General features: G+C 41.6%; 1 protein-coding gene across 1 annotated transcript; it reads left to right on the forward strand.

The window, feature by feature from the left end:
• MTF1 (metal regulatory transcription factor 1) lies at positions 1–24,745 on the forward strand. The gene is made up of 11 exons (XM_050932104.1): positions 1–76; positions 1,469–1,933; positions 7,302–7,540; positions 8,063–8,194; positions 8,769–8,842; positions 11,505–11,638; positions 13,048–13,125; positions 14,619–14,721; positions 15,415–15,971; positions 16,962–17,025; positions 18,608–24,745. Exons 2-11 carry the CDS (start codon positions 1,520–1,522, stop codon positions 18,994–18,996), a joined length of 2,184 nt encoding a protein of 727 aa, XP_050788061.1. The 5' UTR covers positions 1–76; positions 1,469–1,519; the 3' UTR covers positions 18,997–24,745.
• Positions 24,746–25,740: the final 995 nt, after the last annotated feature.

Consider the following 25,740-nt stretch of genomic DNA (forward strand, 5'->3'; position numbering starts at 1 on the left):
CCGGAAGCGGAAGTGATGCGTTGGGTAATCATGGTTCCGCTGGGAGGCTGCCGATGCCGCCGTTGCCGGGCGCTTGGTGAGAGCGGGGCGCGCCCAGCCTGGGGGCTGCGTCCGGGGCAGGGGCGGCCCGGCCGGGGTCCTGCCGGGCCCAGTGAGCGCGGCTTGGGGCCCGCGAGCCGAGCCGAGCCGAACCGTGCCGCCGCTGCGGGCCCCTGGCTCTGGGCCTCTGGCTCCGGCCCGGCCCGTCAGCCCGCTCGGGGTCAGCCGGCCGCGCTGGCGGCCCGGCCTGTAGCCCAGGCCTAAGGTGGGGGCCGGGGCCTGGCCTCAGCCCGGGACAGCAGCGGGGGCGGGGTGAGTGTGCAGCGCCGAGCGCGGGGGACCGGCTCCAGCCCGGGACAGCAGCGGGGGCGGGGTGAGTGTGCAGCGCCGAGCGCGGGGGACCGGCTCCAGCCCGGGACAGCAGCGGGGGCGGGGTGAGTGTGCAGCGCCGAGCGCGGGGGACCGGCTCCAGCCCGGGACAGCAGCGGGGGCGGGGTGAGTGTGCAGCGCCGAGCGCGGGGGACCGGCTCCAGCCCGGACTTTGCTGCCATATCAGGAGCAGCCCCATACTCACCTGGCTCAGCGCTCGAGGGCCGGTGATAGGCGCACGCTGTTCCCTGCTTCACTCTGGCGCTTGGCTCCCGGGGGTGGTTTTTGAGGGCTTGTGGTTTGGTGCCGTCTTGCGTCGAGTAGTCGTTTATCTCCAGCTCGGCCCTGAGGTTCAAACATGTTAGCAAAGCTCATGCAGTTTCAGGGAGGGCAGCCCTAGGCAACAAGCAAGAGATGTCTGTGGAAGAGTAATATGATCTGCTACCCTGAGCATGTTTGCCCTCTGCTTGTTTTTATAAAGTCTGTGAGGCTTTAGCACAGAAACAATCCTGTTATAACGTCATACTATAAGCCATTAACTCTGGCACTTTATGTTGTAAATAGCTGAAACTGTTTCTCTTACAGTTGCACCTAGAGACCCCAGTCAGGAAGTGGGGTCCTGTTGTGCTGTGCACTGTTTAAACACACAATAAAAAGACAGTCTTGCCCCAAAGAGATTCTTGCATGTTTTGTATTTTCGAGACAGCTCTCTGGCAATGATTTGCATGTGGCTTTTAGTAGACTTAGGTACAAGAGGCCCAGTCTCTATGAAGGGATGTTTCCTCTAAATCTAAGAGAGAACTATCGGCCCTTTTCAGGTCTCATACAATATATATTTTAACAATTTAGAAGATTTGAAGCACTTTTGAAAGTATTTTCCTATATGAACTGAATAAAAACTTAACTGCACTATTTGTCTCGTTTTTCTGAAAACGCAACAAGATTTCTGGAAGTGAGTTAATGGGGACAAGAAATATAAACTTGCTGAAGTTCACACCCTTGAGGATTTAGGTGAAGTCCTTATCTAAATATTGATATTCTTGTACTAATCTTGTTACAGATGAGTTGTTACATTTTAATGTCATGATGCTGCACTGAATTCCATTAAACCATGGGGGAAAATAGTCCTGATGGCAGCATTCACTGCTATGAAGTGGAGGAAGATGAACTGACCCAAGATGATAAAGTGATATGGTTTGTGGACAAAAATGGTCTGATTCCTTCATCATCTGGGACAATTTATGACAGGACAACTGTTCTAATTGAACAAGACCATGGGACATTAGAAGATGATGAGGATGAAGGACAATGTGGAGATCACTTGCCTTTTTTACCAGAGGGTCATGAAGAAGGATTTCATTTAATAGCAGATCATGAAGGAATGTCCCAGGGTTATGTGCAACATATTATTTCTCCAGATCAGATTCATTTGACTATAAATCCTGGTTCAACTCCCATGCCAAGAAATATCGAAGGAGCTACTCTCACTTTGCAATCTGAATGCCCAGAAACCAAGCGTAAAGAAGTAAGTAACCAACTATAATCGTAGAACTTTACCCATCTTGAGAGCCGTTCATCTGATGATCTCAAAACACTTTGCAGATACTGTTGATTTTTTTTCCCCCCAAGTGGTACTGAGAGTTTAGCTGCACACTAAAGGAAAACACATGACTAACTATTTCGAAAATCTCAACCATTAGATTTAGCTTCACAGTAGCTCTGTGGTTGTGTAGGTAAGTACATAAGTTGCCCAGGATTGCACAGGAGTCAGCAGCCAGAGTTAAGAACGTAACGTGTCAGTCCTGATTCAGTCTCTCCTGCTCTCACTACGTAGACCATATGCCTTATTATATAACTGCTACTATCTGAAGAGAACCCCAGTGTGTTTCGTGACAGTGCAGTAACTACTAAATATAGTTGTAATAAAAGGTGACTAGAAAATAAGGACCATGATAATAGTGCATGTGCCTTAGTGGGCTTTTTCTCTAAATAGCTTGATTAGTCTTTCACAGCTCTTAAAAATATCGCCAAAACTAAGCATTTAAAATGGATATAAGCTTTGTTAGCCTGGGGTGTACCAAGTTTGGCTTAAGAAAACTTCTGCATCCCAATTAAGTGTCAAATTCCAGCCCATTGTGATTTGAAATTTCTAAAATATTAAACCTTCATCACCCACACTGATTTGAAACAGAAGCTTGACATAACCTTAGTTATAGCATTATTACTGAGGTACTGTAATAAGTAGCAGCAGCAAGTAAAGTTTTAGGAAGTCACAATTGTACTTGATTAAAACGTGACATTTTGAGCCAGCTTACTCATGTGAAATGGGTGGTTTTGCAATAGAACACATGATTTTCATAGTGAATTTTTGTTGTGTTGAAAGCAAAGCGGGTTCAGACAGACTTGGTTTAAAAAAAAATTCTACAAAAATTATGAATTGTGTGTGGTGTCTTTAGTTGACTAATGTTAATATAATCTGTCAGCATTTCAGACTTCGGGCTAGTCCTGTAGTCCTTGCTCATGGTGAATAAGGACTTACATGAGTATTTCCATTAAAGCAAGTGGAACTACTTGTGTAACAAATACTCTGTGAATAAGGGTTGCAGAATTGGGCCTTTAGTTAGAAGGGAATCTGGGTCTGAAAGCCTGAATAATTTAGTTTAGCAGGGGACCTTGACTGGCGTTCATTTGGCAAAGTGAAAGTGGTTCAGTAGCAGCAGCAGTTGCTTTCAGGTAAGAGATGGAATTTCTGAACCAGAAGGTCTCACCCAGCAAATCTGTTAGCCTAGGACTCAAATAGGATATTTCCTCTTCCAATTTTTGGTAGTGTTTCTGGCTGCTGCACCCTGCCTTCTTCATCACTGCTTTATTGCTAAAATTTATTTTCATGTCATGCTACAGTTTTCCTTTGTCCTTTATAGGACACTCAACTTGCCACTTCCAGTGTCTGAGAATAGTGTTGTATGTTAGCTAACTCGGTGTGGATCCTTCTCCAAATGTGTAAAAAATGGATTTTCCTCTATTACTTTCTGAGGTGTTTAAAAGGCTTGGAAGATTTTTTGTCATGGTCTTTTCTGCTTTGTTATACACTGTAAATTCAGGCAATGACTACTTCACTCTTTGTAGAGGACTCAAGATGACTACAGAACTATTAGCAGTGGTACAGTAAAAGTGAATCCTGTGGAAATGGGGTCTTACGTCTGCTTAATTTAAACACTTGACAACTAGTTGGGAGGAAAGAACTTTTAAGACTAAACACCCTTGCACCTTTAATTAAGAGCTGAAAAAGCTATCTCACTAGTTTTCTGGCCCTTACAAAACAGGGAAGATGACTTGATGTTGCTTATATTTGAGATAGAAGAAAATAGAAACCCTTTATGAACATTAACAAAGTAGTAAAAGGGCTTAGCCCCAATTTCTTTAGTTTAGCAGTCACCTTTAATTCTATTTTGTTACAACATCTCGTTCTACCTTTAGTACTACTTTCCCCATGAGAATACCGAGTACTTTCATCATCTTCCATCTTAGTTTCATAAGCTTCCTATTCATTGGTACTAGTTCACCCTGAACTCAATTTAATCTTGTAATTTGTGCTCCCTGGGTTCTGAATTACTCAGCAGTCTGAACAATTTAACTAGTTGGACAATGTTCCATCCCATATGCCACCAAGTTTTCATCGCCAATAAAGATAAACTTAACTTCCTCTTAGCCCCTACTTGTATGTATGTGTAAAACCTAGGCTCCTTCTGCTTACCCTCCAAGGTTCTGCTATCGTTTCTTTGCAAAGAGAATACACAACATAGCTATAGGTTTCAGAGTAGCAGCCAGGTTAGTCTGTATCTGCAAAAAGAACAGGAATACTTGTGGCACCTTAGAGACTAACAAATTTATTTCAGCATGAGCTTTTGTGAGCTATAGCCATTGCCTTCTACAGAACTGATATTGCTTTGAGTTTGTGTTCTGCCATCTATGGTTGTGTCCTAGTGCCATATTTCATTTGTGGTGATGGCATCAAGGCTTCTTCTGGTAAACTCCATCTTTTCCTGCTCTGTACTCTGCATGACAGCTTCATTTTAGATGTTTGGTCCCCTCTGCACAGACCTCTTATCTACAGCAGGAGTCGGCAACCTTTCAGAAGTGATGTGCCAAGTCTTCATTTATTCACTCTAATTTAAGGTTTCACGTGCCGGTAATACATTTTAACATTTTTAGAAGTTCTCATTTCTATAAGTCTATAATATATAACTAAATTATTGTTGAATGTAAAGTAAATAAGGTTTTTAATATGTTTAAGAAGCTTCATTTAAAATTAAATTAAAATGCAGAGCCCCCGGACCAGTGGCCAGTACCCAGGCAGTGTGAGTGTAGCTGAAAATCAGCTCACGTGCTGCCTCGGCATGCGTGTCATAGGTTGCCTACCCCTGATCTACAGTAAACAAATGCCCTCTGTACTAAAGATGTGTATTGCTTTGAGTATGGTTGTATAGTTCCTCGTCTCACCACTTATATATGCAGCCATGAACCAAGCGATTGTTAATAGCTTCTGGTAGTATCCACAATCTTGCGTAGCTCACATGTAAAACACTTTTGTGTATTGCAGTAGTTAATGTAAAGATGATTCTCCTGCACATGGAGGTTTTTGATGCAGCAGTTTGCACCCTAATTCAGGACAAACTGCATTGCCAGAGATCCAATTTATTTTAGTGTTGATGTATATTGGTGGTAAGGAGTGGTACTAAAGCTGGTAGTCCTGTTAGGGAGGATAATGTATCTTTTTCAGGCTAATAAAATCCACTTTCCTACCCTGTGTCTGTTTTTAATCCACCAGTTTACTTTACATGCCAGACCTTTCTGGTGCTTTGTTTCAGCCTATAACACTACAACTATAAGATCAACTTTTTTAATTGCTGAGCAGATGTGTAACCTTTCTGCAATGCTCAGCAAAGATACCTTGCATCAGCTGTCTTGCTGTTAACTAAATCATGCTGTATGGTATGTTTTAACTAATACAAAATTGCTATTGCCTTCTCTGCACAGTGATTCTCCTCTCCCATGGATGCTAGATTTTCCAGTTCTCTATCTTGTCATGGACGAGTATTTTAAAAATGCTAAAATTTCACAAATTTCTGTCCTCGCTTTCCTGAAAGCTGGTGCATGACTATTCTCCCCAGTGTGGACAGGAAGCTATAAGTGATGTGGCTGTACTGGTTCAGCCAGTCTCCCCAGTTTCATTGCACAGTTTGGTATCTTGTATTTAGAAATTATCCCAAAGCCTCTTCTCGTAGCAATAGTACTGGGTGCTTTAGGAAAAGTAGCACTTTGGGAAACATAAGAAGGTTGCTGGCTTGTGTCCTTCCCTAGTTATCTTCCTATATCCAGTGATTAAACTAATCTTCAGAGAAAAAGCAGCAAGTTCTTCCTACTGTATTGTGGCTTTGCTCTGTCTTCATACATGTTTCTAAACCTCTGCTGAAATACTGCATTTCCACTTGCCAGTCACCCACTCTGCACTGGGGCTCTGGAATCATTTTGCGACTGATGGGAGATCTCAACCATTGCATTCAAATTAAAGCTGTCAGTCTAATAATTACCATTGAAGAGAAATCCAGTCTAGCATAGCAAATTGATTTATTCCATGTGGGGAGAGAGTCCAATTCAATGAAACATTCTGACTTCCATACTGTGTGCCTCCAATGCCCCCTCTCCCTGTTTGGTGTTGAAGCTTGGCAGAATTTCTGTCAGTTCTAGTCCGTCATGAGTTAGGTGATCCAAGCAGCTGGTTGGGAATTCTGGATTACTTACCTAGCGCCTTAAAGCTCCATGTTTATAATCTCATTTTGGTTCACAAAACAATCTGCGCGGGAAGAATTAAAAGCTGTTGTATTGGCATGAGCTTTTTTCCAAACCTTTGCTTTGTTGAACTGATATTCCCAGTTAGTGTGGTGTCTTTGGGCAGTATCATCACATTATATATGCGAAGAAAATGCCTCAGTTTTACTATGTTGCTGCTATAAATTATATTGATATGTAAAAAAAATATACAGACTACATGGAACAAAGCAATGTATAATCCACAGTAACTTGAAAGAGAGCCACTCACTATCAGTGTGTTGGAGCAGCATAGTGCCATTATCCCTCTAAGGCCTGGTCTTGTGTTCCTTCTTGGGGGATGTCGGTGTGAGTTTGGAATTTGTACGGATTGCAGGGCTGCTCTTTGTAGACTTGTTAATGTGCGTTTGAAACTGGACAATTATCTTGGTCAATAGCTGAACTTTTTAGAATATTTTGAATTTAAGTTCAGACTCTCTCTTTTTTTAAATTAAAAATGAGAGAGCATAGAGCAATATTTCATTAGACTCGTAGTCCTGTGAAATGCTGAGCAACTGTACTTCACACTGTACAGGTCTATGGAAGTTAAGGGGGTTCAGCACTTTGGTGGATCAGGTTAGAAAAGTATGTATCAGTCTGCCTCTTCCTCTAAACATGCCAGCACAGTTGAATGCCCATTGCTAAAGGCTAAGTTTATTAATTTGGAATGCATATGGGGACTTAGACCTTCACTTTGACTTATTATCCCCCTAGACTCATGTTCCTATACTAGCTAAACTCTAAACTTCTGTTTCTGTAGATTTGCCTGAGTTTCCCCCATAACACAATAGGAGGGCAAAGTAATTTGGTGCTTCATCTGTTAATTAAAAAAAAATACATTGGTATCATTCTGGAGTCAGAAGCCAGCTTATTGTCTTTAATTAGAGCAAAAGCCTATCTGGTCACACTAGGCAACGAACCCTATCAGAGCCCATGCTGTGAATTAGATCCCAGAAGTGCTAGAAACTTGGTTCAGCTCAATTGTACATTTTGTAGGCTTAAACTCTGCGACATTTTTATTATAGGTTAAGAGATACCAGTGCACCTTTGAGGGCTGTCCTCGCACCTACAGCACTGCTGGGAATCTGCGCACTCATCAGAAGACGCATCGTGGGGAATACACTTTTGTCTGCAATCAACAAGGTTGTGGCAAGGCCTTCCTTACCTCCTATAGTCTCAAAATCCATGTCCGAGTGCACACTAAGGAAAAGCCGTTTGAGTGTGATGTGCAGGGCTGCGAAAAGGCATTCAATACACTGTACAGGTAAGAGCCCTTCCATGCAGCTCTGTTGTGTTGCATGGCAAATGGTTACCGCTGTTTTTCATATCAAATTCAGTTCTTGTTTGATCACCCTGGCTTGCAGTTTTTGGGAGTGGATCCTTCTCCCAGCTCCAGACCCAATCCTGCTATAGAATCTCAAATCAGCCGAAAGATCCTCTTCCATCAAAACCAAGAACTGGGAGAGCAGCATTTGTGACATTATTGTTAATTATTTATTTGTGTTGCAGTAGAAGTAGTTGTGTGGTCCCCTTTGTGCTCAGCACTGTTCGAACACCTAGTGCTTTCAGACATTTTTGACCTGTGTACTGCACTCCTTTATAAACACTCTGTTGGACAGAGTCCTGTGGCACCTTATAGACTCTTCATAAACACTGATATTGATAAATTTAATGAACAAACAGAATTTGTTAAGCCTTTGAACCTGTCTTGTGGTGCTTGTTATATGGCTCATTAGCCTTGCTGTGCTGCATGTGGTAAGAGGGATTTCTTTGGAATGCTTTGCAGGTTGAAAGCACATCAGAGGCTTCACACAGGAAAAACGTTCAACTGTGAAAGCGAAGGCTGCAGTAAATACTTCACAACGCTCAGCGATTTGAGGAAGCACATTCGAACACACACAGGAGAAAAGCCATTTAGGTAAGTCGCTTGAGGGCAGTTTCCCCTCTTCTGTGGGGAGAATGGCAGGTGAGTTTGGTAAGTGACAGTCTGTGAAAATTAGAGAAGTCACTACAAAGAAGAGGCTCGTAAGAATCTAGAGACAAACTGCCTGAAATATTTTCACTTTTTAGTCCAGTGAGGGAGGGATACATAAGCATATCTGTACTGCCCCTTTTTCAGTTGGCGAGAAGAGTACAGCGTTGCAGTTACTTGCACTAAATTACTTTGTTGCCAAATAGATCAGGCTGGCTAAGCTGCTATGAGGAGCAGCACATCTGCAAAATCTGTTTTTTCCCTGCTGTGGTGGAAAGTGTAATCCATAAAAAATGGTGATTGCAATAAATTGCTTTGTTCACTCTAGTATATTTTGCTGTCACATTGTAATCTGTGCAGCATGTGTAGCCAGATACCTCCCAATAGCTGCTATTAACAGAATTTAAATCTGGAGCTTCCTGCAGTGCAGTCAAGCACCCAATGGGAAGCATGACTTCGCATTATACCTGATATATTGAAGAGGTCTGCTGCTAACTTTTTTGTTTGGTGCTTCACTCAGGTGTGATCACGACGGCTGTGGAAAGGCTTTTGCTGCAAGCCACCACCTTAAAACACATGTTAGGACACATACTGGTAAGTCTGGAGGGATCTCTTCTCTAACTGAGCCTCTTTTGTTTGTGGGGGAGGAATAGCTCAGTGGTTTGAGCATTGGCCTGCTAAACCCGGGGTTATGAGATCAATCCTTGAGGGGGCCACTTAGGGATCTGGGGCAAAATCAGTACTTGGTCCTGCTAGTGAAGGCAAGGGACTGGACTCAATGACCTTTTGGGGTCCCTTCCAGTTCTGTGAGATAGGTATATCTCCATATATTACAAACTTTCATAAGCCTAATAATGCCTATACCTGTAGTCTACAGAGCAGCATAGTAGGGGCATTTAACGGCATGATCTGCCAGTCAGGTTTCAGTTATTTGTTTGTTTTTTATTCATTCAGATGTAAGGAACAATAAAAAAGATGTCTAGACAACCTGACATTTAATCTTTCAACATCATAATACATTCAGCAGCATTTAATAAAAACAAACATTCAGATGGGAACAAACTAACTCAACTCAGCCAGCCAGTGAATCCACTACAAAAGATACCTTTCCAGTTCCTGTTGTCTCCTAGAACAAATTCTCTTCTTTCTCCAGAAACCATAGCAAATAAACCAGTATTGTACCAAAAGTGGTGAGCAATTAATAATTCAGTTAATATTTTAATTAGCTGCCTTTCTCGTTTCCTATCTCAGGGTAGCGAACAATAGAAAAATATCCATTCAGTTTAAATTTGGCAGCTATTGAATTTCACCAGCACACCTCACAAATGCAGCAATAATGATGAGTAAAATTTAAATATTCACCAATTCACTTGACAAATTTGGAAACTTCTATTTCTAAGGCTATTACGCTGCACCCAGGAAGTGACACTAAAGCTGTTTAATAGGCTGTTCAGACATGTTTCCACAGTCCTACAGTCACTGTTTACTCTTTTCAGCATAACATTTAGTGTGAGGTTTTTTGTGGTAGAATTCACCTTGGACCATTGTAATGTGGGTTTTATGGAAATTCTCTGAAAGCTTGTCTCTATGCAGCAACCTGTACAAGATATTCAAACTTGAGTGTATCTTTATGGGAGGTGATGTCCCTCTTTCCTTATCAAGTTATGAGGGGCTGTGATAATTGGTCTTACAACTTTACCCTAATTTTTAACTCAACTGTAAAAAATGTGTGTAAGTTCATAATGTCGTCACAATAACCTATAACAACAAATGTTGATGGGAAAAGGTAGGAAAGGGAGACAGACTGAGTTAGTCCAAACAAAAAGGCCTAATACAATTCAAGGACTGTGTTAAAATGATGCACGGTAAACAAGAAGAGTGTGGAACCTTCTTTTGGCTAGTAGGTCTAATTGGTGGACAGAATAACAAGGGGATGCTTTATTCTATGCATCACTTCCTTTTTGAGTCCTTAAAGAAAGAGACTTGGGGGTGAGAAATTGGCTACTGGAGCAAGCGTCACCGTAATGCCTGTGATCCATGTTAAAAGCGACAGAGCCCTGTGGCACCTTATAGACTAACAGACGTATTGGAGCATGAGCTTTCGTGGGTGAATACCCACTTCATTGGATGCATGATACCCCTCCGATACTTGTGATCCATGTTGTCTGCCGGAGTCGTGGACCTTCTTCATCCTAAACCTGACCAGACTGGGCCTGAGAGAGGGGTACCCAGATGACTTCTCCAGCATCTCTGGCAAAAGGCCAAACATCACCTGGGATGGGAGACTCCTCTGCCCATTCCTTGCCCCACCTTATTTCTTTTCTTTGCTATGTCTATCCTTTTGTCTTCTGTTTAATAAAAGTCTGGCTTAGGCACCCAAGACTATATATTTTGCAACACTGCTGTGAGCCCGTGATCAGAAAATGGCAGCTAAATGACATACGCTAAACAGCCTGATGCTGATACAAATTTTGCCAGGTCTTGGAGTTGCTGGTAAGATCGTGTGCCGTGCCTGTTTTTCAGCAATGAAATTGAAAGTGAAAGTCGTCATCAAAGACAAAAGCTGCATTTGCTGTCTTTGCTGTTCTTTTTGTTCCCCTTTTGTGTGTGTTTGTCTTGTTTTGTCTTCTAGGAAACGGAATCGGACTTTAACAGCAGCAGCAGTAACAGCTCCAGCCCATTTCAACTAACTTCTTCTCTTTTTCCCAAAAGGACAGTTATCATCATCTTTGATGCCATCTAAGAAACTGTCCGGGCGGGAGGGGTCTCTTTCCTTCTAGAAACTCTCCAGCTAGACGGAAAGGGAACAAGGGATGTTGTTAAAATGAAAGGCTGACTTTACGTTTCAGACGCTTTAACTGTTTTCCATTATTTCCTGTATCTTTAATAAAATGTTAAAGGATTGTTAATGTGTGGGACTGAGCAGGCAGGGGTCTCTTTTTACCAAACCTTGTTTAAAACTGTTCAGGGTTAGACAGTGAGTGGGTTGTGTTAACACCTTTGGCCTATATATTCCATCTAACGTAATACAACGGTGGTTGAAGTGAGATGTACAGAATAGTGGTAGAAGAGCTGAAGCAGTTAGAGCACTTAAAATACTCTTGCCAGCTTACCGGTTTATTTTCCCATATTTTAACTAGTGCCATATCTTGGAGGATGATTCTAACTTAAGCAAAATGGCTTTGGTGACTTATGTATTGCAAAGAGATGTCTAAAGTTTTGTACAAATCAGTGTGGTGTTTTGTGCTTGCCCTAGGAGAGAGACCCTTCTTCTGTCCCAGTAATGGCTGTGAGAAGACTTTTAGTACTCAGTATAGTCTCAAGAGTCACATGAAAGGTCACGAGAAAGGACACTTGTATAATGCACTTCCCAATAACAATGTATCTGAGGTCAGTAGCTTTCTCTTTTTTTCTTTAGAGCGTTTGTGGTAGATTGAAACAAAACCATATTTTGGAGAGAGGTTCCTGAGGCAGTAAAGTGTGTGCAACATTGTGCTAAGCGTATTTGGTGCATTGCTCCCACTGGAAATCTGTGGGATTTTGGTGCTTAACTTCTTCAGGCGCCTCTGAAATTCCCAGCCTTAAACTTCAAAATAGATCGTGCCTTATCAAGGAACAAAATCAGGGTGGATTGATTTAAATCAGAGCTGTTTGTCACTGATTTTTAGTTATGATTAAAATAAGCAAGCAGGAAACCTTGATTTAAATAATATTTTTAATTGTGTTTTTGCATTTGTACTTTTTAGTTGTTTTCCTAAATAAAGGTTAATTTTCATTGGTTGGTAACCATTAAAACATGTTGATTTGCAGCTAAATATAACCTTTACACTAAATTTGGACTGCTTTTTGCAAACTAGGATATGGTATATGTGTACACATTTGTTTATGTAATTACATATAGCTTAACTTACATTTATTCAAATTCTTAAATTTTTATTTTTTAATTTAGGAAATGGTGGCTTATGCATTTCTTATTTACTAGATTAATTTTTACTTGTGATTTGTGTCAAGCTTTAATTGGATAGAAATTCAAATTCAATTGAAAATGAAAAAAAGCAGCATTTTAATTTTTTTATTTAATAAAACTACCTTAAATGCACTTGAAACATAAACAAAATGTATCAAAAAATTTACCAAATCTTATTTGCATTTAAAATGAACTGATTTACTAAACAAAGGAAATATTATCTGTAGTTGGTGACAAGAAACAATCAGTTTAATTCACTATGTCCTTCAAGAGTTCAGAATGAGTAGACCTCATTGTGTCTCACCTAGTTTTCAGTCATAGATTGGAAGAGGAAAACAAGGTTTCCTGCTTTTTCAGCTCTTAATTGGTTTCTTAACTTTGAATGAACTAGTCCTTGAACTGATAATTGAATACACTGAGGTGAAGAAAACATTCTCTGTACCAGCAGAAGAGGCTGCTGGCTTAACACTTCAGCAAACTCTGATTCCAAGTGCTTAGCCAGTGACTTTCACTAGTTTAGTGTCTTGGACTTGGCAGGAAATATGTACTAAATATTATTTATTGAATTCAATTTAAATAATTTAAATAGATTATAAGTAGTTGTCAGTTTCAGAATTAATTTTAAATAGATTTTTATAAATATTTAATTTAAATAAAAAAATAAAAATCAATTCTTTTTTTAAAATCACTGATTTTATCTACCCTGAACAGAATAGCCCGACAAGCTGTGTAGATGCCTGTACCTCTAAAGAAAATGATCTAAAATACTGTGGAATGTCCAGTATTGCTGATACTGATTTAAATACATAACTGCAGTTGTATTTCTCTTCAGGATACGAACCACTCACTTTGTCTGAGCGACTTAAACCTCATATCCACAGATTCGGAACTGCGGGAAAACTCTAATACAGTAAGTAACCATGCCTCTCCCAGAGGAACACAGGGTTTAAGTATTAAAAATTGGTTGAGTTTGTTTCACTTGCTCTGTCCTTTGGCATTATCTGCTCTCTGGGCACAGCCCCTCTCTAGTGAGAGGGGCATTGCAACGACTTACTCTAGGAACGATACCAGTGCAGTTCAGTGAATTTTTTTCGCAGAATGCATTACATCATGTGCTGACAAATGCATGCACTTCCTACACAGCCCTTCTGATTCCTTTCCTACTGCTGGATTTCGCCATCTGTCATTATGAAATATTTCTGCAATCCTATTGGGTGAATTTGGCATATACAGTGCATCTGATTCTGACTACTGAGGCAGATGTCAGTAATTGTAATACTACATATGATTTTAATTTTTTTCTTCACAATATTGTTTCTGTTAAGTGGGAACAATTCCTTTAAAAGCGTGTCCTTTTGGCACTTGCAGCTAGTTAAAAGAGCCTTATGTTGGAGTCAGAATTAGCACCATTTGCTTGTACTGCCGTAGTCTCTACCATTTGGCTTTTCCCTCCCCAGCCATTTCTGTAACTTGCATTTTGCATCTATTGGTGGAAAGGCTATAACTGGCTGTGATGCAATCAATTAGGTTGCCTCCAGGTGTTGCTGAAAGATATTGCATCCTTTTGCAAGTTCATCTGGGAAGAGACTTGTAGGTACTTGTAGGAGTCTGTACAGGAAATAATTCCACCTTGCTGGCATCTCAAGCACAGACTTTTGGTTGGTTGTTGTAAATGTTCCTGTAATCTGAAAACAGACTTGCTAATTCAGCAGAGTGAGAAGAAAGGATTTTTCTCCAGCACTAGCAGTGTTCCTTTAAAATCTAACCTTTATGTTAAAACTGTTCTCATCTAGTAGGGAATGTGGTCATAACTAAATCTTGCATAGAGAAGAATTAGACATTATTGAGAGGCTAGTATCTTTAGTGGTGCTAGCTCATGGAACCATTTAACAAATCCTATTCTAAGAACCAGTTCTGACATTACTTCCTAGTCTGTGCACCAGTGTTACCTGTAAACTAAGCAGAGCCATGTTGGCTTGTGCATAAGAAAAACTTTCCCAAATGATAGGGGTAAAACTGATATAAACAATTCTAATGTTTCAGATTCTACCCAAGTATCACAAACAATGGGTTAAAATGAAATACAGCTACAGAAGAATAGTTATGCCCTTTTAAGGGGTTTGTCAAGTTCAGGGTTGTATTTAAGTTCTCTATAAAGGCTTGTTCATTTGATTGGTGAATTTGCATCATGGCTAGTGCTAGCTAACTTGCATCTTTCATGCTGTGTGCTAGTTGCATAAAGTACAAAGTACCCTGCCCTTTCTGAGGGTGGCCCATTAAAATAACTGAGCAAACGATTGCAACATACATATGCTGGATGACTGGCATTTATGCAAATAGTTTATTAAGATTGGGGAGCTGTTGTTATCTAACACTTTTCTCTCTCCTTTTTCTCCTCCCCAGACACATGGACGAGATCTTAGCACAATCTCACCAGCAAGCATTTTTGAATCCATGTTCCAGAGCCCAGATCATACAGCAAATCAGGAAGATTCTCAACAGACAGGTACACATTGTATCTGTGCTCTTTGAGAGACCTTCCCACCTATCCGTGCAGACAGCTAATTCCATTTATGCATCTCAGACTGAGAATTATTGCCTAGTGGATAATATAAAGCCTTAGTAGAAACCAGACAGGTGTCTCTTTGAAAGGGCTGGTGGGGAGCATCGCCAGTTTAATTTATTTTGATTTTTAAAGTAAATAGTATTCATAGTCTGTGGAGTGTTGGGACAGTGTCACTAGAACTGAGATCATATTTGCAGCAGCATGTGTCGTCCTATGGCACTGAAAATGGTGCTGCGGTGCTTATGTTCCTTATAAACTCCTCTGTACTAGGTTTTCTCTTGGAGCAGGTATTTATGGCTGAATGAATGAAACCATCTGTAGAAGGGGGTTTATAATAGAAGTACTTTCAGCTTCTGAGAGCTAATGACTCTAACAGGAGTACAGTGTTATTGGCTTCCTAAATTTAGATATAGAAAGGTCCCTGGCTTGGCTCCCTAAAATGTCCCTATTTAATTGGCTTGCGTTAATGAGTTTTGTACAGGGCTTTGACTGTGAAAAGCATTGCTATTGGCATTCTGTTAGCTAGAGGGCAAGTCAGCCTTCGTTTCTCAGGGTTCAGTGAATAGCAGTTTTTCTGGACCATGTGAGACTTGGTGTATTCATATTTCTTCTTTACTTTGTTTCCTTTGGCAGCTGCCTTGATTGAAAGTTTTAACAGTGATGCAGACTCAATAACTACTGTTCAGCCTTCTGTAGGAGATTCAGCATCTTTATCTCTCCCACTTGTACTGCAGCTTGGCATCTCCGAGCCTTCTCACCCAGCACTACAAACCTGCACACCCCCTCCAGCTCCCACTTCCATAGGAACCAGTTCACAGCAAGCTGCGTTTGGAAATTCTGCGACTCTTTTACAGACCCCAGAAGTGCCTGTTCCTCACAGCACACAGTTTGCAGCCAGTCACCAAGACTTTGTACCTCACACTCCGATACCACCACAGCCCATTGTACAAGGACTTTCAGTGGTTGCTGGAGCCTCTGCTCCAGCAACATCGAGTGCCACTGAGCCTCTGCCGGGTGTGGTTCAGTCTGTGCCTGTGGGTGCGAACTCTGTTCTGACAAGTAATCCGACTATAACAATTACTCCATCTCAGAGCACTGCTATTCTGCAGTCGAGCATAGTCATGGGAGAACAGAACTTACAATGGATTTTAAATGGTGCCAATGGATCTCCCCAAAATCAAGAACAAATGGTTAGTATTTACCATAACATTGCTGAACGACTGTTCAAAACATTCACGTTCCTCACATAGTGCAGGGGCTGTTTTTTAATAGAAAAATGTCTAACTTTAGTATATTGGAGAGGTACAGGATTCAATCCCATCCCAGGTGTGTCTGTTTCAGTTTTGGGTAGTGGTGATGTGAATGGCTTGGTACAGATCACAGATTGACAATTCCTGCTCTGAAGAACTTAAAAGGCGGTTACAAAGGAGAAAATGTCTGGAAAACCCAGAGATGAGGAAGGTTTAGTGGTTGTTTTCTTCTTATTGTCTGACAAACTCCTTTGTATAGGCCTCACAGAGGACGTGGACTTGCTTCACCTGTGGCATTGCAGTGTGAGGCCTGAGAGTAACTTGTATTTAATTTTTATATCCATCTTTGTGACAAAACAGAATACAAAAACTCTATAGTGTTTTCAGCATTGAGGCATTTCATAGTCTGTACATTTCTGTAGCTCAAATCATATTGCCTCATAAATTGGAGGAGCCTTGTATATAAGGATAATGAAAAATCTTCTGCAAAACAAGGATGTGTCTGATGCTAAGTGAATCTGGATTTGTGACCTCAAGAATAGTTTGTGGTGTTCTTTTAAGTAATGAGCCAATGTGGTCTCTAAAGCTTCCTCTGTTGCGAATGCCAACAAAGAAAGAGGCATTGATATGAACGTTCTGGAAACGATGGATTATTGGTTAAGTATTAATTAATTTTGTTGGAAGTGTGTGCTGGCAAATCCACAGTACCTCAGTTCAGCATCTCAGGACTACCTATGTCATTGTCCCAGTTTTGCGATACCCAGAACATGGAAGTCCCCATATCAAACCAAACTACTTAATTTGTAATCCAGTTTTCCAGTCATTTCTCTGGGATACACGTTTCTCTTGCTTACAGCTGTTTGGAGTTTGCTGTTGCTTAGTGGAGATCTGATTTTTAACTGCATCAAATGTGTTTTTATTTATTTAAAGCCACAAGTTCCAAAAGTGGAAAAAGTCTTTTTTACCACCGCATTACCAGTGGCTGGCAACACAGGTATGTGCATTTGAAATGCAACTTCTTACCCTTTTTTATAGTCCCGGTGACATTCCCTTGGTAATAGGTGACATCTCCGTGAATAGTACTTGTTGGGGTGTTTTAATTGCTAGTTAAGAAGTCCAAGAAAACTTTCAGCTTTTTACACTCTTAAAGGGTACTGGTTTAAGCCTAGTCCACTTTAGACTCACGTTTGACCTTATTGAGGGTTCTTGCATTGTAACATTTTTTTCCTTCTTAAAGATAATAGCAAAGATACTGAGGAGAAATTTGAAAAATATATTGTCTTGATTAGTTATCTCTTGTATTAAAAATCTTACGGTATTCTAATGTTATGTGTGTATGAGATGAAAAAGTCAAAGTAACTCCTTTAAGTTAGATAATTAATGTATTCGCTGAGATTTGAGAGCACTTCCAACCTTAAATCCTTACATGAGGGGAGAGGGAGCGGCTGATAATTTACGTTGTTTAATCCATCCAGCATCAACCGTTTGTTGGCTGACCACCTCTCTGAGCTGTATCTAATAAAATATACAGTAACATATATTTTGTTTTTATCTAGCATCTTTCATACAGAGTATCAGATGCTTCACAAAGTCAGTCGTAGGCTAAAGAGGCTTGAAGATGAGATTTAAAAAGTGGAAAGGAGACAGTGTTAAATAAACGGAGGAGCACAAGTGAAAGTACCCTCCCTGCAGTCACTAGTCAGGAAAGCAGAGCAAAGAGAATGAACGGGAAGATAGCTGACTTTGAGAAAGGGAGGCTGGTCTGAGGCCCTTGGGATTGTCTCTGCTTTAAAGGGACAGCGGCATGTAAACAGAAAAGGGTTTTAATTTTTAAACACCACTCTGCTTAAACCCCTTTAAAGCTGGTTTAAAACATGAAGTTGGCACTCGGGTAGCTGGTGCTGAGTGCTGTATAAAAATCTGGATACTGACATTGGGACTCCTAAAACTAGTGTCACAGAACAGGTAACCTTTCCACTGAACGAGTTCTCCCGGCTATTGGCTGGGAAACACCAACGTTCTTGTGAAATGCCACACAGGAACTGAGCAAGAAAAGAAACGCTCGCTGTGGAATGGCCCCACTTCATCCTGTGACTATGGGTCAAGTCCTGTATTAGAAGAAGAGGAGTTAATGACTGAAACCTAGGCAGACTGATTGTTGCTCCTCTACTTAGTAGTAACTAGCTGCAAAGAGCTTGGTGTGTTCATGTGATCAGTGCTGGTCTAATGCATCTTGACACAGTTCTGACTACCTGTTACCTGCATTGCCTCTTACAGGGCTGAGCAGATTTATAGTTCCGTGCTTTAGCTCATAGGTTAATGGCAAGTTGAGCTTCCACAGGTCTCCTAGCTTTTAGTTAGGGTCATTCGAAATGCTGTTTCCCTTTTTCTTGATCTCATAGTTCTTGTTTATGTGACGCCACAGGCATGCATGTCACTTGAGACAGACAAAAATGAAAGTCTCTTGCTATGAGGAGCTTACATCTGAATTAAACCTAAAAGATTACTTGTCTCACTGCACTGAGATTATGCAGTTCTCTCACTTCTGAGCCTATTTGTGTCTCTTTCACCTTCAGGAAACTCTGTTCAGCAGATTGGTCTCAGCGTTCCTGTTATCATTATAAAGCAAGAGGAGGCCTGCCAGTGTCAGTGTGCCTGCAGAGACTCTGCCAAGGAGAAAGCAACTAGTAAGAAGGGATGTTCCTCGCCTGACCCGAAAACTTTGGAGCAGCCAACTCTTCAGCTGCAGCCTCAGACTTTTCCTTCCTCCTCCTCCTCTTCTTCCTGTGAGCCCACCGGTCAGATAGCTAACCCTTCAGACTCACAGACTGAAACATTAAGTGCCATAGATGTATCCGACTTCCTGTCCCTCCAAAGCCCTGAAACCCCATCCAATCTGATTCCAATTGAAGCACTACTACAGGGGGAGGAAGAAATTGGTTTGAATAGCAGTTTCTCCAAGTAAAGATGCTCCAGATTCTTCTCACTTGGACCTGGAGGCTGAAATCCTCCTCCTTAGAAGCAGACACTGAAGGCTCAAGAGTTTTTTCTTGTTTTGAAGTTTTATGGCCTACTTCTGCTTCTCGAATGTCATTTTAGTCACGTCCCAGGAACATCCATATTTGGGAGTTGAATCTTTAAAGAAAAAAAAGGATGGAAAAAAAAAAAGCTAAGTTATATATGAACTGTTTTGGCTGCACTGTCTGTCACTTTTGCTTGTTGTCATATGTGAACATGGAAGTTAAGGTTACTCGTCTGCATAAAGATTATAAAAAGAAAGGGGGTTTTAGTTTCAGTCAATCTCCTGTTGCACATCACTTTTATGTTTGGGGTTTTTGGTACTGGCAGCGAGTGAGTCTTTTGTTACAACTTCTTGGGTCTATAATCTCCTCCTGTCTCCCTCTGTGTCTGATACTGACCATGCACTATAGTAGAGGCCCAGAGAATGACGTTTCTCTAGCAGAAGATAGTATTATTGTAGTAGGAGTTGTCTGATCTGGAGCTTTTCTGGAATGATACTTTAAGATGCTTTTGTTATTCATGGGGTACTCGTCCGATCACCCCGTTAGTAGGAGGAGTTGGCTGTTTGTATTATGCTAACACTAATAACAAACTGAAACCTTTGGGGAGTTCCTAAAGAAGAGCATGAGGTACTTGTGCTCCTGCTGTGTTCATTCATTTGATTTAAATCAGGGCAGAGAGTACATTTCAGGCCCATTGCTTCCTAATTTAGAAATGTGGTCCGAGTCTCTGCCTGTGTAGAACCTGCTCTGTTTGCCTCTTCTTGCAGAATGCAGTGGGTTTCACATGTGGTGATATTGGAACCTGTTTGTTGTTTTGACCAATCTGATCAACATCTGACTTTCTGTAGAAACATGAGTCAGGCTTTAAAAACCCACATCTAATTCATCAGGAGCGCAACAACTTTGCAGGTAAATCTCTTCTTTTGTTGACAATGATTCCTTGTCAGCATATAGTAAACTAGAATTCAGTGAGCATGTTCTGTAACAGTCCAGAAATACTTCCTCTTTTCTGTTAAACTCTATAATCCCTGCCTGAATCGGCCTCCAACCTGCTGTAGTGTCAGCTCTCTGTGCATGGGGCTATTTCTTGACTAAAATGCATTACACAACTTAGCAGTTTTTCATATCAAGCTGAAACGCTATATTCTAACTGACTCAGGGTAAAAAAAAAAAAAAACACAAACTCCCCTTCCACCAAAAAGCCTGTAATGTTGCAATAAATGCAGTTTCATTTTAAATGGTTTATTTATGCTGCATTATTTTAAAAGATGTAATTTTATAGTATTTTATCCATCTGTCTGGCTTTGGCTGTGAGTCTTTTTGTGTTGGAGGAAAGAATATGAAATAGTCTTTATTCAGTTTACGATGTTAGGTGTAGTGATATGACCATAAGCCAAATAATGCTGAGTAACTGTGTTCATTAGATTTAAGGATACAAACTCCTGGAAGGTGGAGGCCCTTCCCTTCTCTCCCTTCAGTTTTCTTCTTGTTTACTCACATCTTATCAAAGCTGTGCTCAGCATCTGTTCTTGGGGAGGATCCTGATAGAGCAGCCAAACCTTCCTTCTTAAAGTACTACATTGGGGTGTCGGCTTCTAAAACCCTCCGGAGAGCTGTGCGGCTTTACCAACATCTGCCATCTTCTTAGGCTAGGACAATGACTTCGTCTCTCGTTCTGTCCAATTGCAAACTCACTGCCTAGGTGCAGACAGAATTGATGTAAGGACGCAGGCTTCCAGGCAGTCTGGAGATCTCCCCCAGTTATACAATGTGGGAAGATGGAGGAAGGGGTGAGGATGAAGGTGTAGGGGCAGTGAAATGGGTGACTTGTGACTGTGAAGAGCAGTGACAATACTAGCACAGCACACTCTGTGTCCTGGCTAGCCTAATGACAAGGGCTTGTGGGACGGCAATAGGACTGGAAATTCCCTGGCTGCTTTTCCTTTCCAGCAAGTGCTGGCTTCTAGTGCAGTTGTGTGGGATGTACCGTGGGACCGGGGTGCGTATGGGTTTCTCCTACTGTTGCTGTAGCACTCAGATTTGCATCTGTAAAATATGAACTGGCAAAGCATTGCAGTATTTTCTTCTCTCTGTGACACCACCCCACCCTGCTGGGCAGTACTGCAAAGGGATTGACCTGGGCTGGCATTTCACAGCCTTCGCTCGGGACACAGGCCGGCCGGCAGCAGTGAGGGGGGCTGTTGAACACACATGAAATAGGCTTGAATCTGTTTAGCTGAGAATCTTTGCAAGAACGCTTGACAACTGTCCAGTTTCAAATTCTGCTTTGAAGTTGCATGGAAGTGGAAGGTGTGGGGTCAGGGCAGCAATCTGGCAGCAGTGGGGCACTTGCACCTTTGTCTCTGGCTCTGCTTAGGTATTTGGCTTTTTAAAAAGCATTTGAGAGAGAGTGAGTGTGTCAGTGAGAGAGAGAGAAAGTAAAAGTGTAAAATCCCAGGTCCTGCTCGGGGCATGGGAGTTTTGCCATTGAGTGCAGAAGGACCAGGATTTGGCCTTAAATCTGAAACCTTGGGCACCTGACGGACCTGGTAGCCCTTCCTTCAGGGACACTGGGTGTGCAGTAACTTGCTTGTGTGAATATGTGCATCCGACCTGGTGTGGTTCGGGAACGGTCTATAATCTCAGTTTAGGTGAGGCTAAGAGAGGCTCCTAAGGACAGCAGAATAGTTGGGTTTCATCAGCACCTTGCCTGTCCCAGCACAAAGACATGTGTCCCTTAGGCAGTTGCTTTGTTAATGTTTGCTTTTTTTTACTTGTGCTCTATTTGTCTGAATGTTAAATAATGCTGCATGTGTCTAAGCACTCCCAGCGCCCTGACGTGCCCCGCCAGTTCCTGTACTGCCTGAGACGCTACACAGTCAAAAGCCCAACTGAGGGGATCACCTGCAGACTGATGGAGGAGCCTGCGAGGGCCTGGCAGGGAAGTGCAGTCTTTGCAGTTACAGCTGACCCATCAGAGCCCCTGACCCCAGCTGGAGGCTTTTTCCTGGCTCAATAAATTCACATCAGTATGACAAAAGGAAGGGAAAGTTTCTACCTTTTGAAACCTGCAAATGCCAGGTCTGACATCAGACTCCCAGAGTATGCGCTGTCAGGCCCCTGAGATTGGTGTGAATGCCCTGTACAATGTGTACAATTTGTGGATTATTTTCCATATCAGTCTTCACAGCAGAACTGCACTGCTCCATATAGCTCTGTGTTTAAGCATTTGCTGTTTGATGGCTAATGGAGGTTTACTTGCTTCCTATGGCTTCTAGATGGACACAAAACTTAAGTACAGAACTGATTTAAATACCAACATTGGTAGTTCTGGAAGGCAAGTAAGTAACCCCAGTGATCTGACGGAACATGCAGCAGGTAGGAGAACTCACTCTTCATGCTTTTAGATAGTAGAGGCTCCTAGGGACAGAAAGTCGGCATTTGTTCAGGGCTGGTACTGAATTACATAGAACAGTGTACAAATTGGGGACTTCTGTAATGCTGACTGTGTCCAGAAAGACTAGTTTGCAGAACCTCGTACCAATATCTAAAATGCACTTTAGGTTATTTTATCTGTAACCCAATTGCTGCAATTTCTTTTGTATATACTTTCAGAAAGTTTATTTTTGCTCTGATTAAAAGTTAACAGGGGTGTGCGAAGATGAGCACTTATCCTGGTGCAATACGTGTCGCTAAAGATCATTGTCCCATGTGTTTGGTCTATGTCTGTCTAACTGAAATGTGTAGTAACTAGCTCTGTGACCTATCACCCTACCCTGTCTATACACACACAAAATTATGCATCCTTAGCAAATGTCCAATCTATGCAAAACTTCGACTGAGAGCACAGTGCTTTAGCAGGCCTGTCCTCAAGCTTTCTGATAAGCTGCTTGTCACTTCTGTTAGAAGTAATAGGTTGTTTTTATTTGTTGTGTTCATCTGTATGTCCCCCCTCAATCTTATTTCAGAACGAACATGAACAGATGTGACAAACTGTTCCAAGACAGGCATGTTGCACCTTTTAGAGTTTGTCTTCATAATCCCTTTCGATGTCACGTTATCTGCCTTACTTTGCTGAGGAGAACTCTCCAGCAGAATCATCAAATATTGGTTTTGCAAGTGCAGCAACATTGTTAACCTGTTCACAGTACTCTGCCAGTTAGAAGTAAGCATTGGCAAGTGAACTCATGGCTGGCCTGAGGGTCTGGAACTGCTTGCGGGCGGGGGCCACTGTTAGTTCATTAAGGTGTAATTGGCCTCGGAGCTCATAGGAGATGGAAAAACTAGTCTCTTATGGACAATATTATGCAGGTGGCAACTGAAATGAGAGGCAGCACAGTCCATTGTATAGGGCAGTGGACTGGGAGCCAGGTAATCTAGTTCTGACTCTGCCACTGACTGACTGTGTGACCATGGGCAAGCCACTTAACCTCTTTATGCCTCAGTTCCCTCATCCATAAAATGAGGACAGTGATGCTCGTTCACCTTTGTAAATGCTCTGAGGTGTATGAATGAAAAGAGCGAAGTGCGGAGTATTTACCAATATGAGCTAGCTGGGCAGAGCAGTTAATAGTCAATTGGACTTTGAGGCAAAAATAACCATCCCTTGAACACAACACATTTCTGATTGCATTGTTTTTAATTGTCTTTTTCCTCAATATATTTTGGAAACAATGTCGAGTTTTTATAAGTGTTACTGTAGTCAATACTCATGGACAGGGCTGAACTTTTAACTTTTTTGCATCTTGTCTTGATATAAATCATATGTCCTAGAAGTTGGATTCTGTGTCTGCACTGAGAAATGCAAACTAAACTGGATATTTATGTAGTAGCATACATAGTCTAAATGTGTGTGTTCTTGGAACTAGTTTAAAAATCCCACACCATGCTTTTGATGGTGTGCAAGCTGGCCAAAATTTGGTTTATTATGCAGTGTACACTTTCTCAACTAAATGCAGTTTCTACTTTTTCTTACAATACATTTTTTTCATATGATCTTTTTCAGCAAAATCAAGGGTGTGTTTGCAGTATCGTAGCTACAGTAGCTGGCATTCAGAGGTTTCCTTGCTCTGTAGCTTTGTGTCCTTCCACCTGCTTATAAAGTGAAGCTATTCACTTGACCCTTATTTTGAAGAGAAAATAATAGCTGACATTTTGCTTTATTTACACAGACTAGCATCAGTTAGGAGGGCAGGTAGCTGCTGGTTAGTTGGTGAGCATTTGCTTCAGCTTTGATTGCTGCATAATCTTCAGATCAGCAAATCTAGGAAGAGTTTAGGATGTTTATTTACTGCTTGTGTTTTACACGTACTGGGAGCCGGGCAATGGTCTTGGAGATGATTTTAAAAAACAAACACATCAATTTCTCAAGTGTGTGTGTATGGTATTAAAGGAATTTATTTAACTATGAAACATGGGAACAAATGTACTTGCATTGAGCAACATGAAGATGTTAGTTACAGGTACAGTACTTCCAAAGGAAGAGCATCTCCAAAACCCAAAAAAGAGTAAATATGAATTTGTATTTTTGAAGAATGTAAAATGTGAAATAATGGTGTTTGCTTAATTGCTCATTTTGTATAAAGTTAATATTGTACTTTGAAATATCTGCTGAGAAGTGGGAAATTAACATTTTTTGGAATTGAAAGCAATATTAATACTAATGGAATCCTAATTAAATGCTTATTTAAACATTGTGGTACTGGAGTCATTCCTCAAGGGATTGATCAGTTTCTTTAGAATGTGAGTCTGAGCACTCTGCTCTCCTTTCCATCAGAACAGGGCACTGAGACTTTGGAGTTTGAGAGAGAATAGTTTTCCTATGCAATGGGATTTTTCCGCGGCCCCCCCCTACCCCCATACTAAAGCTTTTGGATCCACGACCTTCATGTCCGTAAAGGTACTTTCCGGCATGTGGAACGGTGGAATAGTTTTGAGGCATGCAAAGGAGTAAGACTGGCTGTTGTAAATACTTATGCTGTATACCACGTCCCCCCAAAATAATCATAAGGGACAGTGTTCGTCCAAAGACCCCAGAGTACCTCAGACACTTCATTCACCCCTGAAATGCAGCAGTTGTTCAGCAGTGCACTCTCCCACCTTCCAGGAATTGAGGAATGAATATCTTCATCCATTTGAAACTGCAGAAGGAATGAGGAAGGTAAAATAGAATTGTTCGGTAGGGCACTCATTTTTAGTATTACTGGTTCAAGGTGCTTACCTAAACAGTAAGCAGTAAAAGTAGAACAAGAGGCAAGTGATAAGGAGAATGGATTGGCCGATACACAACCAGCCATGGCACAAAGAATTTTAAACAAATTGAGCTTGGAAAATGAAATTGCCTTTCTTAGAATTTCAGGTACATAAGATGATCTAGACCAGGAGTCTGCAAACTTTTTGGTCCGAGGGCCACATCTGGGAATAGAAATAATATGGCAGGCCATGAATGCTCACAACATTGGTGGTGGAGGGGGTGAAGGCTCTGGGGTGGGGCCAGAAATGAGGAGTTCAGGGTATGGGAGGGGACTCTGGGTTGTGGTGGGAGAGTGAGGGCTCTGGCTGGGGATGAGGAGTTTGGGGTATAAGAGGGTGCTCTGGGCTGGGACTGAGGGGTTTGGAGGGTGAGAGGGGGATCAGGGCTGGGGCAGGGGGTTGGCGTGCAGGAGGTGGTGCAGGCTCCAGCTGGG

The sequence above is a fragment of the Gopherus flavomarginatus genome, chromosome 22 (assembly GCF_025201925.1).
Source record: "Gopherus flavomarginatus isolate rGopFla2 chromosome 22, rGopFla2.mat.asm, whole genome shotgun sequence".
NCBI classification, from domain to species: Eukaryota; Metazoa; Chordata; order Testudines; family Testudinidae; genus Gopherus; species Gopherus flavomarginatus.

Bases quoted from the DNA above. Each gene is read 5' to 3' on its own strand.
- MTF1 (XM_050932104.1), top strand. From the start codon at position 1,520: ATGGGGGAAAATAGTCCTGATGGCAGCATTCACTGCTATGAAGTGGAG. The intron at 1,934-7,301 runs GTAAGTAACCAA...TTTTTATTATAG, and splicing joins CAGAAACCAAGCGTAAAGAA to GTTAAGAGATACCAGTGCAC. The intron at 17,026-18,607 runs GTATGTGCATTT...TTTCACCTTCAG, and splicing joins ACCAGTGGCTGGCAACACAG to GAAACTCTGTTCAGCAGATT.